The sequence below is a fragment of the Solanum pennellii genome, chromosome 8, assembly GCF_001406875.1.
Source record: "Solanum pennellii chromosome 8, SPENNV200".
NCBI classification, from domain to species: domain Eukaryota; kingdom Viridiplantae; phylum Streptophyta; class Magnoliopsida; order Solanales; family Solanaceae; genus Solanum; species Solanum pennellii.
The window spans coordinates 1,770,321-1,785,325 of record NC_028644.1 but is presented as its reverse complement, the minus strand read 5'-3'; the positions used below and the strand labels follow the sequence as shown (position 1 = coordinate 1,785,325).

The following is a 15,005-nucleotide window of genomic DNA, read 5'->3' as shown; positions in this document are numbered from 1 at the left end:
TATATATATATATATATATATATATATATATTAAATTTATGTAACATAAATATATATCTCTGTATGTGCGCATGCGCGTGCGCGTGAGAGATAAAATTATTTGGTTTCCTATTTTTTTCGACATAAATATTCGAGCGTACACAAGTTAATTTATACTTCGATAAATAGTTTGAAAATCCACATGAAAATTAAACCACAAGAGATAAACTTGTGCAATAAAATCGATTGAGAAAACGTGCAAGGGCTAGTACCTCGAGCAATGAGCTCGATGAATATCATGTAGGACATTTGAAACCTTAAAATTATCTGATCAACTAACTCTGAAACCTTTTTAAACAACTCATATAATATTATTCGCCGAATTACAAATTCAAAGAAACATTCAATAGAGTGCCCGACCCAAAATAGGCCCAACTAAGTTTAGATAGAAACAACAATTATCATTTGAAAGAACTACTCATCAACCAACTCGGTCACCCTTTAAGTAATTCATACAATGTTATTCACCGAATTGCGAAGAGACCTTTAAATGGAGTGACCCGACCCGGAAAAGGCCCGATTTAGTTGAGACAAAAAGAAAAACCCCAAATTAACCTCAAGCCCAATAATTATTTTCATCAGTGCCACCAAATCTTCTTCTTCCTCTGTTTCACCTTCATCAATACTGGAAAAAAACTCCTTTTTCTTGAAATCTAACAGAGACCACCAATTTCAATGGCACTTTCTGCTCTTTCACCTACTTTTTCTACGAACCCTTCTGCATCATCAACCTCATTATCAAAAACAAGAAGAATCACCCAAAAAAATCCCAAATTTAGTGTCTTTACTACCCCTAAATTCACCCCAATTTCAGCTCTTTCTGATCCATATGTCCTACAGATAGCTGAAACACTTGAAGATTCATTACCTTCTACCTCTTCTACACCACTTCAGAAGTTAAGAATCAGTTCCTCAGACACCCTTTTGTCAACCCCTTGGCCATCTCGTAAAGATGAGCCTTTTAGATTCACTGACACTTCTTTTATCAAGAATTCAAGAATTGAACCAATTCAACCTCCATCTTTGAGTTCTTTGGATGTTTCTGTAGATACCCTTTTGCCTACACTTTCAATTGTTGATGGTTATATAATGGATTCTTTGTCTCAGTTGAATGAATTTCCTAGTGGGGTTTATGTAGGTAGTCTTTTGAGGGTAGATTCTGAGGCTATATTGAAAAGGGTGTCTGAATATGAGTTTAGTTCTAAAGGGGATTTGTTTTGGTTACTTAATGGTGTAGGTACCCCTGATGTAGTACTAGTGTATGTGCCAGAAGGGTGTAAAGTTGAGAATCCATTGTTATTGAGGTACATTTCTGTTGAAGGTAGTGATAAAGAGTCAAAAGCTTTGCCTTTTTCGAACCCGAGGGTGTTGGTGTTGGTGGAGAAGGGAGGTGAGATTAGTATAGTTGAAGAGTATGTGGGTGGAGATACGGATAAATGTTACTGGACGAATTCCGTTATGGAAGTGGTTGTTGGGGAAGGAGCAAAGGTGAGCCATTCTTACATCCAAAATCAATCTTTCAATGCGGCACATATCAAGTGGACTTGGGTTCAGCAGGTAAACTTGCTCTTCTTTTTTAACTAAAAATGACCTTGATAGCACACATTGTTCGAGTGTTTCTGTAAAAGTATCTCATCTATTGTGTAGTTTTATGCAAGTATCTAAACTGAAAAGTTGTTATTGTTTGCTTTGCTTCATTGCGAAAGACAATTTTAACTAATACATGCAGGTCGCTATGGTTTATTCATGTAGGAGAAATAGAAAATAATATAGGCTCTCACATTAGAAAAAGCTCAAGGATTTCTTAGAATTTCTAATTTGATACAATGCACCTTTAGTTTTGGTGGAGAACTTGTGATAAACTGAATATCTCAATGATATAAAAGATTGGGGATTGTAAATTCTCTACGTTTTGGTCAACTGCTTTATCACTGGACATTTTTTTATTTTAATAAAATTATCTACCGTATAAAAGAAGAAATAAGAAAAAAGGGGATATAGAACGATTTGGTCAAGTTGTGAAGACAACAGAATGCCAGTTAGCTACTTCGTTTTTTCTTCACTATCTTGATCAGCTCCTTTTTTTGCTGTCCCTCTCGATACTTAAAACGGGTTCTCTGCTCGTTTTGTTACAAATCAATGGCCTCTGAGGAGTGATGGTAGTTGTAAGCATTGTTCTCTACTTCATCATTTCTAGATAACTGCTTCCTTCTGGCCTCTTAAGCAGACCCCTTCAGGCCTGTCATGTACTAAAGCTGGCAAACTCCATTGTTCTCGTTTTTACTATTTGTTGACAACCACTTCCGTCTAACTTGTTGGACAGTGTCCCTTCCCTTCAGCAAATTAGATCATTGACTAGGTGTGGTTGGCCATTCAAGAAAAATTGAGTTCCTCAAATAGGTTGCTCGATGTCAAGTGGATTTTATAGGAGAAGTCCAGTCCGTAATACACAAAAGATGTTACATTTCACTCTTGAAATGTCAATACTACACAAGATAAAATGCAATAAATCTTCTGAGGTACTAGAATGCACTCCTCTGCTTTCTGTCTGACTGGTTTCAAGTTTTCCTCAAGCTTCTCAACCTGAAACCAGGAAATACCACGTTATCTTTGGGGTCTATGTAATTCTGTGCTAAACTTCAACCTTGTATATGCTTGAGAATCTGATATTGCTGGATGTCAGAGTGAAATTCAAATACTTTCTCTCGCTCTTACATCGTATTCTTGAGATCCATTACCTGTTTCTATGTACATACAACAAATAGACTTGAAGAATAGCAATGTTAATATCCAATGAGTTCTTTGAGAATTCACGATATTGAAATGACATACAAGTTTCTGCAAACAAAAGTTGTATCAGCCAATTCAAGGAACCTTATTGTTGAGGCTTTCAGACTCAAATTGCTGTTGCTGCCTCATCTTGTTCTCTAGCGCTGAAACCTTTGCAAAAGTAAAAGTAAAATCAGAATAATATGCAAAGCCGTACCATATTAATCTGTAGTTCATAGAACAAAGCTCAACCATCACGTGTGAATAACCTAAATATGACTTGATTGAAGTAAGCCTTCTGTTGCAGACAGGCACAAGCTTCTTCCTGCCCCTTCGTCCTCTCTGAAAGCTGTGAAAGTTGTTTCTCTATTTGGCCATGTAATTTATATGTCTTTAAGTTGACCGGTTTCGCAAGTTTCTTGATCTTTCCTGTTGGTTTTGTTAACGTGCTTCTTCCCCTTAGCCTTACACTCAAAAGTTCTGTAGGCTTTCCTCAAGCTTCTTCAGGGTTCATATTTGGATGTGGCTTTGTTCCTTGCTTCATCTAGCTGCCACAAAACGCAAAAAAAAAAACAAAAAAGGAGAGAGATTACATTAAGTGGTTGAGTAGCATTCTAGACCAAGAAATCTTATAGGCAAAAGAAGGGAAACAACACATGGAAAAGAATATGCATGTTAAGAGATATAGGGACCATGTAAATACAATGCTTGGAGAGCCTTGGCACAATGGTAAAAGTTATCACTGTGCAACCAGGAGGTCATGGGTTCAAGCAGGGAAACAACCTCTTGCAGAAGTGCAATCTGCAATGTAAGGTTCCATACATAAGACGCTATGTGGTCCGACCATTCCCCGCACCCCATGTATTTTGCAGGAACTTAGTCCACCAGGCTGCACTTCTTGAAAAGGAAAATACTTATTAAGAGATAAATATCAAATGGCACCAATTCCTTCTTCATTCATGGATCAAACTCAAGTTGTTTCCGCATGGCTTTGTGATCCTTTCTATGTATGTATTATACAGAACATCCATGAGATGTGGTCATTATATAGATGATGCTGTTATGGACCTTGATAATTAACTCGTCCTGTCTTGGTGATACTGTTATTTTTTTAAGAGCAATTTTTGTTTGAGCTGTGAAATATGAATATCACTCCCTGCTTACTGTCTTTTATCTATTGGTTCTAATTGTATGTAGCTTATTGTAACCTTTCCCACCATAAGCAGAGTTAGTGAAGGAAGAGTATACTTTTTCTGTTCCAGGAGATGGATCTTATTAGTAGCTTTAAGCAATTTGTGAGGAACTTCTGAAATATTTTCAGTTATTTTATTTATTTGTCTTTTGGGCAGATTTTTGCTTCATAGTCTAGTTCATTACTTTCAGGAATCAACTAGCAAATACGAGCATATAGAAGTAAGCACTGGTGGAAAGTTAAGCAGGCACAATATTCACATCCAGCAGGTTGGTCCAGACACTGTTACTGAGTTATCGACGTTTCATATGTGTATCTCGGATCAAACACAAGATCTACACAGTAAGTTAGTCCTAGATCATCCACGAGGTGTCTCTCAGCAGATCCATAAGTGCATTGTGGCCCATTCGTCTGGACAGGCTGTTTTTGATGGAAATGTTCAAGTCAATAGGTATTGTTATTCTATCTTACCTTTGGTGTTTATTTTAGCACCTCGTTATTCTACAAATCACCAGTATTGAACATTTAAAAGTACTCGTATTGTTTCGTTAACATGTTCTAGATATCATCATAGTCTGTTCCAGTTCATGTTTGCTTGTGTGTCTTTCTTTTAAATTGTCTACGGATCTTAAGAAAAAATGTCGTATGCACATGTATGTGGTGAAACTTTTTCTTGGAAGGGTCCCAATGTTACTTCGATCAAAAATACTTTTACCATTATTTCGCTCTAGTATAGTCTAGTCATTTCTTGGTTTATTGCTCTGCAATCTAGTAAAACTAAAGCAACTTATTAAGATAGTGCAAGGTTGAACAGAAGTTGCATATGCCATCCTTGACATATGTGCAAGTTAGTAGCCTCTAGAGTCTAGTCAACTCTTGCTTTTTTGGTGGTCGATGTAGGAGATGTCTTTTGCTAGCTGTGGTCCTCAAATACCCTTGTTTTTCTTGACTGTTCTTCTTATTCTGCTCATGTTGAGCAGACAGTGGTACTTCACGACGCTTTTCTTAACATACTAACTGAACCTATGATAAGTACCTGTATGATTGTATCTGATAGTCAAATGGTCCATGTGACATACCAGACCAGCATCTTATAATGACCTTTTCAATTTATTCCTTTTTCAGTCGGGTAATCATTAGAAGACAACCTGGTGGTTCAATTATTGGAAGTTTTGTCTTATCAATAAGAGATGTAATGCAAACTTAGGAGAAACTTCACCTTATTTCCTCCTCTTGCTTGGACTCTTCGGAAATGTCACCTGTATCTGATCCTTAAAAGATGCAATACTTTTGGAGGAGTTCAGACTTGCACCTGATGACATTTTTGAAAAGTCCGAGCAACATAGATCTCCTCCCTTGACTTGTTCAAACGCATTTGAGGGACACCAGCTATTGGAAGTTTGACAACAGGACATGTAGTGCAAACTTAGGAGAGTTCATACGGGTTGTCTATGGTTTTGATTATTGTTTATCTAGCGTGTAAGATTTTCATGTGTATGTAATTTTAAACGATGTTGCAGATATGCGCAGCAGACAGATGCAGGACAACTTACACGAAGCCTCCTTTTGGAGCCTCGGGCAACTGTGAATGTCAAACCTAATCTCCAAATCATCGCTGATGATGTCAAGTGCTCCCATGGTGCTGCAATCAGTGACCTCGAAGAAGACCAACTGTTTTACTTCAGGGCACGGGGTGTTGATGCTGAAACTGCCAGAAAAGCTCTGATCTTTTCGTTTGCAGCTGAAGTAGTAGACCGTTTCCCAAATGCCTCGATTAGGAAGAAAGTTGAAACTCACATTAGAGAACTGCTCGATCCCTCACGCCCTTCACGGTGAGCCTTTTTGAAATGTGGCACATTTTTTCTTCTGATGATGAATGAAAGCCCCTCTTTTACTCAACAAATATAAGCAGTTGTTCAGTGTAATGTAATTCTTTTCAGTATTGAAGAAATAAATATGGTGATGTTTATTTGAAAACCTCCATTGTCTGTACCAAAAGTTGTATCTTTTTTAAGACAGTGGAATTGTTTGATAGGAAAGTGCTTTATAATTTTGCACTGATGAGAGGGTCACTGTCTGAGCAAGTAAATGTTCATCACACATTGTCAATATAAATTTTCTTGTGTTTGACTGATGAGAAAAGAATCAAGCTCACACATGTGAAGACGTGTTAAGATAACAATGTGTTATCTTTACGATAATAACTTTTAAATGAAATGATCACGCTGAAACAACAACGATTAATGACTTGTTTCATTCAACTAAGCATTTTCATCTTTAACTAAATAAAAACACATCACTTAGTCATCATATATGTACTAAAAAACACATTACGTACATTCATTGGTTTGATATAAACACTAGATACGAGTAACCAACATAAAAAGAAATGATGTACCTTTTCCCTTTGCCCCATTCTGTAAAAACCTTTTTTACACAAGGGTTCAACAAGAATTCTCTCTTCTGTAAAACCACATTGGTGGAAATCCACCTCCAAAATAAATATTTATCCCCTATAGATTACAAATAACTTGTTTGGCTCTAAAAGGGTAGATGAGATGGGAGGGGAAAAAACAAAGAAAGAAAGAACTTGAATGAATGAAAAGATCTACTATGCAAAATCTAAGAAGAAACTAAATGAAAAGATCCAGTTCCTTTCTTTTCTAGGAGCAGTTCTGAGCAATTCCAACTACAAAACTTCTACTTTCACGAGGCCTTGTCGTATATCTAGCACTAGTTCTGGTTGTTGTCAAGGGTATAACCGGAGCAAAGAGATCAAAATTGCTGCATATTACTATACATGGAATAGATCGCCGGAACAGTAACATTAGAGGTATTTCCCAGACGACTTCCAAATTCTTCCTTCGAGAGATACCACCATAACTGTAACATCATCGTGGTACTTCCTACGATCTCCTTGGGGGATGTCCAGTAATTCATGAAAATCCATTCCTGCAGATAAATTTAACCTTCAGTTATGAACATGTAGTTTTGCCTGCCCTCAACTGAAACAAAGAGGCCCATAAAGTTTTACCTAAACCACAAAGACACAAAATGAACTGGTACAGAAACACGATGCCACAGTATGGAGAACACTGAACTTGTCTCGAGTTACTTAAAAGGAAATGTTTTTTAATCAGACCGGTTGCTTGTGGAAGGTAGGGGATGTCTGTCAAACCTAAAGACCGAAAAAGAAGGTACACAACTTCTTCAACTTCAGCATAGCCAATACAATCAGCAATATAGCGCTCAAAACTTCGGCTACTTATTAGTGCAGCCAAGTATGTAACACAGACAACATTGGGCTTGGACTTCCATGTTGGAGGTCTCAAGTTTGAAACCCCTTGCCAACGGAAGCAAGGGATTTGCCTTATGGGTCGAGCTCGTAGAACTGGGCTTGCATAGTGCGGGTTACCTCTCCTATGTGGTTTGCGAGCTATGGCATAGGAGCGGGGGTTCTACCCCGTGTGCACCCAAAGGGTAGCGGCTGCAGGTTTCCCTTGTCATCAAAAATAAATAAAGAGAAAGATCTATTACTAGGAATGCATGACTTTCCAATTATTTAAAGATCTCAGTCCTGCAGCACTAAAACTATTATTCTGATTCGTATCTACGTTGACTTTTGGGTAAGATACAAACTTAGATAATTGGAAATCCACATACTTTAACATCAAGTAGTCTATTTCTACTTCATGGTTCAAATTACAAAGCTTTTCTAACCTTTCATTGCCAAAACGTTTTTAAATGGCATATCTAAAACTTAAATGATTGTGGTTTGCTAGAAATGAACTAGCAGTGATGATGTTATTTCATAGTAACAGTTGTTTTTTCAAAAAAATGGTAATGTTAGTAGAAACAATCATTTCGTAGTAACAACTGTTAGGTGATATTTGAGAAGGATAACAGTATATGATCGTTTTAACATTACTTAAAGCAGGGAATTTTTCAATTCATACGACAAAAAAAATTTAAAATGATGAAATAGGCCAACATAGATACAAAGACTTCACACAGCTTCTCTAATTTGGGATTGAGAAAAAAGCTTCAGCTTTTATGAGAAGGAAACTGCTAGTTAACTCATCAGCTTCTAGATGTTCAGGTACCAAATACAAAATTGTACTAAATTAGAAATATAAGGAAAAGGACACCAAGTCTGAAAAATTTAAATAAACTTCTCACATCAAAAACTCAGGGTATGCAGCCAAAGTCAACAGTAACTTAATCCCCTTAACTCCCCACAGAAAGACTAGAAAGAAAATGTACCAGCTTTTTTGGCTGCACGAAATAAGAGCTCCTCAATCAGATGCTGAGCAGGATCCCCATCCGGAAATTTCTCCATGAAATTCTCAACATGACAAACAACCTCCTGATTGCTCAAATATTGGTATAAGCCATCAGAGGAGAGCACCAAAAACTGATCTCTAGGACAGAGTTTATGATGTCGCAGAGAAGGTGTACAAGATAGATAAGGAGCATCCCCAATATATTCGTTCCGAAACATTTCTAGCAATGGCTCATTCAGTTTAGGCTGCATCAGCGCATCTCAAAATATTAGGTTGACTGGAAGCATGTCAAAACAGAATATAAGTCTACAAGCTACACATGCAAAGAGCCACATCAACTATTTAAAGCATGATACCACCCAAGTAAGTATATGTCTGGCGAACTTGCATGTTCAGAGTAACTATAGGCAGAAATAAACAGTAATTGCTAAGGCAAACAGTAGTTGTTCATCCCATCTTCCAGACATCCATAGATAAACTTAATCAAATCAGAAAAAAAAAACATACAGGCCAGTATATCTGGCATATCAATTATGTAATGGCACAAGATGGAAATAGACCAAAAGAAGGTCTGCTGGTGCCATAACTTTTAATATAAAACAAGGACCTGAATAAGTAAATGTGCAAGTTGATCCAGCATCTGCAGATCTTTGGGATTGCAAGCGGGGATGGAGAAAGAAAAGCAAATGACAAACCTTTTTGAGGAAGCCCGCTCCAAAAGCACGAGTGACCTTTAGACGACCTTTCACTCTATCATTAACAATGCAGTTGCTGTCATCTGGGTGTTCATTCTTTATTCTAGTAACTTCCTGGAGATTGTTTCAAGAAACAAACTGTCTAAGAACCTGACTGATTAAAATACAAACACAGAGACATATAACAAGCAATAGACAATTAAATGTTACAGGTTTCAGTATGTAAGGTAAGATTAATTCAAATTACCTGCTTTATGCATTTAGAAATAATTTTAACTTTGAATTTTTCATTTTACCCTAGATGAAGTGATTTATCGTCACAAGTATCAATGGCTTGTTTAGGCCACAAGTTTTGAAAGTTTCTGTTTTTTTCTTCAACACCCAAACATAACATAAGGGAGTACATTCATAACATTTTTTAACAATTATCTACAAGATTATCGAGTAAATTTACTGTCTAGTGTTGCTTTTTGAAGACAGCTCATGTGTAATGAGGCACGCATCTTAGTACCTTGGTGTCTACACTAAAGTGACACTTAAGCAAGGTGAAGCACAACCTTGGTTTTGACTATATTAACATTAGGAGCGGAAGCTTTCATTCGGACGGAAACAATGTCAGATAGAATACTGGCTATTCTCCCAGCCTCAACTCAGATGGGAAAAAATGTCAGACAGAGTACTTGCTATCCTCCCACTCACCGCTGTCAAGGGCTTGTTTTGTTTTTAAGATAAAACAGCTCACCTTTCTTATAAAGGTACTTGTTGCCCTCCCACTACCCCTTCACAAAGCCTTGTGTGATGTGTCTATTTTTCCGATATAACAGCTCCCAATAGCAACCAAGCTGAGGCAAAAAGTTAATTGATTTTTTCACATCTCAGTCTTGAGAGCAGAATTACCCAAGTACATGTACTAGTGGAAGAATGTACCAGTGAAATGCCAAAATGCTGTGCATAATGAGCAAACACCTAAATTGAGTAAACCATCAGATGGACCTCGGATATTAACAAAAAATCTCCCCTAATTGATGTCAAAAGAGCTTCACTAGCTGTATGAGAGTTGGATGCTCATGCTCGCAAACACTTCCTGTTCAATTCAAAATATCCAGCCAAAGGTAATGGTTATGTCAGGGTTAAGACTGGTCAGAATTATGAGTGGTGGCATCGCATGTGAAGGGGTCCACAGTAGTGATCTGGTGTTATTGGTTATAGGTGTTACGGCAAGTAGTTTACTCGACAACTAGCCAGACCAGTGAACTACAACTATCATCTGCGGCAAGTTACACAAAAAGAGCAAAAGATCCACTTGTATTTGCAGAGTCAAGTTGGAGTCATTACTCATAAAACAATATTTTGCACTTATTGGTCTCAGTTAAGAAGGCCCAACAAACACAAGATGCATAAAGCTTCTTGTAAATGTTACATGAAAATGAAGATGTGCTACAAATCTGTTTTACTTCTTTCACTTATCCACCTCATCCTCTTCCTAGTGCTTTTTTCTTTCCCTTGTGTTTTAGCTTTGTTTTGCAGGAGTACTAAAACAGGTGCATTGCCTCCTAGTTCATGGAATCATCAAAGTAAATGTCTGGTTGAACACTCACTAACCAATAAGACATTCAGATGAAAATGATCAACTCCTCTGGCAGAAATAGATTCGCTATAACTAAAGAACAGACAAGGACATGTTTTCGACTAACCACAAGTCCTTTACTTGGGCAAACAACAATATGAAGTAGCTTTGCATATAACTAAAGCAAGAAACTGATTCTGAGATCTCTTTGCTTCAGAGGTTCCTATCTAGAAATGATATCCTGACGAAATTGCTTAACCTACTACATTCATTGATGTTAACCAGTAAGCCATTATTGAGCACAAGGGGAATTGTGTTTCAGGCCAGTAGATAAATGAAACAGCTTTTAAGTTACATTAGTTAATCAACTTGAAATTTAACAACTTTTACTAAGCAAAATTTTATTTAGTACTTAGAAAAGTGCCAAACTTCTCAATTCTTACTAAATTATCAAACTTCAAACATGGAATGAAGCACCAGAAACAACCAATTGACAAATAATAAAGAAACAAAGGACGCTTACTTCCTCAATGCTGGTGCTGTGATCAGTAGACAATTGCAAGGCAGTCAGCTTAGCATCTTGAATAGGTATATCATCTATCACCCTATTTTCCTCATCGCCAGCAACTACAGGTTCTTCTACAATGCCCTCAACAGCCAACTCACTGTTACCTGGACCTCTTGATTCTGAACTAGAACTTACCTCCTCAGGCTCATACTGTGCCACAATAGCACGACTATCTCCCACATTCATTACATACACATCTTCATCTCTCATCAGAGCAACCAACAAACATGAACCCATTAATGCAAGCTCAGGATACCGATCAAGAACTTTATCTGTCATATCCAAGTATGCGAGCTCAGTGAATTCGAGAGCTCTTGACATTGCTCTCAAAACTAACTCATGATCAACCGGGCCCACCTTACGCCTCCGTTCACTTCTATTAGTCCTTTCTTCTACTCTATTCTCCCCTACCTCAACTTTCTCTTTAGCTTGCAACCCAAATTTCCATGGGAACAACCTCTTACTCTCTTTATGCTTAATTAACAATCCGTGTTTCAACTTCGACAACAACAACGACCTCCTATTAACTGCTGAACCTGCACTATTTACACTTAATGCGTCATCTACTGAAAATGCAAATCTATCCGAACCCGAAAGATCAAGACCATCCTCTGTCTCAGCCTCTGCTAAATATTCCCACAATCTCCTCCTCCTAAGCACTATTTCCCCTGATTGAAATGTCACCTTCTTTTCCGACCCTTTATCTAGATGTTCCAAATTAACCTCATTTCCACCTTCTTCTGCTCCCCTACTTGTGGGGTTAGCTTCTCGATTCGAATTTGGTTTGTTTGAGTCCTCGGTGATCACTTCATTTTCTAAACCTGCATTTTCTGCTTCCTGATTACTAGTTTCTTCACTATCCCAAAACAAACCCTCTAATTCTTTGTACATTGCTTTGTACAGATGACTCATCAAGAATTCAGGTCCATCTGGGCCATTAAAACCATCATAAATCCCAACAAAGAGCCATCCATGCTCTTCCGATACAACCACATGCACACGATCCTCACCGGCTTTTCCCAGTGCCCATTGAACATTTGAATCACTCCCTGCATCCGAATCACGAGTACAGTTTCCGGCAGCTGTCATTTCCTTTCTCCCAATGAAATTTCTCACTGGAACCACCCAAGGCCGGTTTTTCTCAGAGAAGCTCCGGTAGAATGCCTTCCTAATTCCTGCAATGCCATTCTTCCTTCTCTTTTTCACATAAGCTCCACCTAATGGAGCTGAAAAGGGAACTCCACCGCCGCCATCGGAGCTAGCAGCAGCGTCTAGCGGTCCAGATAGAGCACCTCGCTCAATTGGACCGGACATAAAAAATGCTCTTTCCATTGGACCGGACGGTTCGCCACCGCGAGGAACCGGCTGAAGAGGTAAAGCACTAAACGACGACGTACTTTCAAACCCATTGACAACACTACCCTTTACACCACCACCAAAACCCACAACACTCCCATCACTACCAGTGGCATCATCGTAAATATTGTCAAGTTGGAGGACAGTTCTAGGAGTCGAGGTATTTGCACTTACAGAAGCACCGGAAATCGCTCTGAACCCGGTTTCCGTCGAACCGGTCAGTCTATTCCTCCCCGGTTCATCAAACCGTAGTGACTGAGAAGGTGAAACAAATCGATCTGAGTTGGTCGGAGAAACAAACCGGGCTGATGACCTCACATAGCAGAAGGAATGACCAAGTGTTTCATCAAGCGGTTCACTTCCGGTAAAGATCACCTCCGGTTCACCCCGGTTCACCGCCGGGTCAAGACATGGAAACAGCTGCGAAAATCCTCCTCCCATCACATTCGATTCATTTCACACCCACCCACCCACCTACCTCCACTACCCCACCTATATATACAAAAATTATATCTCTATACTTGCAGAAAAACACAGCAAAAGAAAAAAACAGTGAAAAAAAGAAAGTGGGTATGCTTGATGAAGTGAAAATGAGTGCAGTTGTCTCAGTTTCTTGGATTTATTGTGAGAGAAAGTGATGATATATAGAGAGAGAAACAACTATACATGTATGTATAGATATAGAGAGAGAAAATGGAGTTTTTAAGTCTTTTTTTTGTAATGTTTTTGCGGGCTGATGAAGTTTTTTTGAAAAAAAATAATATGAAGAAGAAGTGATGCTTTAAAGAGAAACAAAAATGTACTATATATCACTTGACTTTCTTTTTTCTTATTTCTATGTTTTTAGGTTTCTTATTACGCGCTCGATAATTGTATTAAAATTCGATTAATTTAAATTTCTTTAGTTCTATTAACTTGAATTAGCATCGAGAAAGTGATATTGATATAAGAAAATAAGAAAAAATGAAAATCCAAGGATAAGTTATTTATCACTTCAGTTATTTTCTTTTTCTCGAACTGATTCGTAATGATTTTATTTTAACGAAAGATATTAACATTTTGTTTTATTTTTTGAGTTTTTCACTAGGTATTTGATATTTGTACTAAAAATAAATTTATTCGGATTAATCTGATATGATATTTCTCGTAAGATTCATTAAAAAAGAAAATATTTACTATAACAAATTTTTTTATATCTAAAAGTCGTATCTAAATATTTTTTAATATAAATGAAAGAATCTTATTTATTTCTTTTTTCCAAATGAGTTTTATAATTATTTTAGGATCATATCATGTTTTAAAACTTTGACACATCCCTCTACAAAATGTTTTTAATAATTGTAGTGATAAGAATGGGTTTTTTTTTTTACAATTATTTATATCCTCAGCATCTTATTACACTAACTCCACTAATTGAGAAGTACATGTGAAAATTTGACATAAAAAAGTAGTTAACTATTTTACGTAATCTTATTACAATAATCCACATGATATTGATTTTAAATCATACACAAATGGACGCAAAAAAATCACAAAGTTTCCAAAATTTTATTTGATAATTATTATTCCATTTTTGATTATATATTCGAACTTAACTAGGTTTGAATTACTATAAAATAATAAGTAAGTACGTATGAAGTAAATGTAAAAAAGCAAATATTAGCGATACTAAAATAGTGATATTTCTTTCTCCTACTTAACTTCTTTGGTGTTCAAAATTTGCTTGCTCGATTAATTTGAAGCCTGGTTGAATAAGGTTAATGCAAAATTAAAATTTTCTTTATTGAAAAGCATTTAGTTAAGGTAAAGAAATTTCGATCTTCTAATTAAGTGTCACTTAATAAAATTTTTTATCAAACCTAGTGATTGAAGACAAAATTTAAAGTTAGTTAAACGTTTAGAACTACCATCATTATTTGTCTTAGCATTACTGAGTTGGTAATTAAATATTAAATGAAAATTCTATTTAATATAATAGCTAATACAATATCTAATCAAAAGTAATTAGGTTTGCATGAAATAGCAATTTTTTAATTTAAATTATATACTATAGTCATAGTTTTTTTTATTTGTGATCCGCAACAAACAATGGATCCTACATTTATATATTTTAATCTATTTGTATATTCTGGTATACAAATAGGTCCCGCATGTGTATATTTCAGTATATAAATGGGTCTGCATTTGTATATTTCGATCTATTTATATATTTCGGTATACAAATGGAATGAATCATTTATATAGTGAAATATACAAATACAGGACCTATTTGTATACCGAAATATACAAATAGACTCAAAGCATACTCTATTTTTTTATGTATATACCGAAATATCCAGATTAATAATCATAGCAAATATAAAATTTGTTACATAGCGTAATTATACAAACTATACATATAACAAACAAATATGATTTTTATATTTGCTAAACCTAAAATTTACGCATTTTCTAAACCTTTAATTATCATTCATGATGATTAATATAAAATTTAGGTCTAATTTTTTTTTTAAAAATATTAAAATTGAAAAGAGGG

General features: G+C 36.4%; 2 protein-coding genes across 2 annotated transcripts; one reads left to right on the top strand and one right to left on the bottom strand.

Moving 5' to 3' along the window:
• Nucleotides 1-602: 602 nt before the first annotated feature.
• LOC107028748 (protein ABCI7, chloroplastic) lies at nucleotides 603-6,061 on the top strand. Its single transcript, XM_015229933.2, has 3 exons — nucleotides 603-1,596; nucleotides 4,192-4,451; nucleotides 5,521-6,061. The coding sequence occupies exons 1-3, from the start codon at nucleotides 715-717 to the stop codon at nucleotides 5,834-5,836; spliced, it is 1,458 nt and encodes a 485-aa protein (XP_015085419.1). The 5' UTR covers nucleotides 603-714; the 3' UTR covers nucleotides 5,837-6,061.
• A 253-nt stretch (nucleotides 6,062-6,314) lies between these two features.
• On the bottom strand, nucleotides 6,315-13,216 carry LOC107026746 (protein phosphatase 2C 29-like). Its single transcript, XM_015227826.2, has 4 exons — nucleotides 11,069-13,216; nucleotides 8,979-9,092; nucleotides 8,264-8,528; nucleotides 6,315-6,952 (listed from the first exon to the last, which is right to left on the bottom strand). The coding sequence occupies exons 1-4, from the start codon at nucleotides 12,908-12,910 to the stop codon at nucleotides 6,828-6,830; spliced, it is 2,346 nt and encodes a 781-aa protein (XP_015083312.1). The 5' UTR covers nucleotides 12,911-13,216; the 3' UTR covers nucleotides 6,315-6,827.
• Between the last annotated feature and the right edge of the window lie 1,789 nt (nucleotides 13,217-15,005).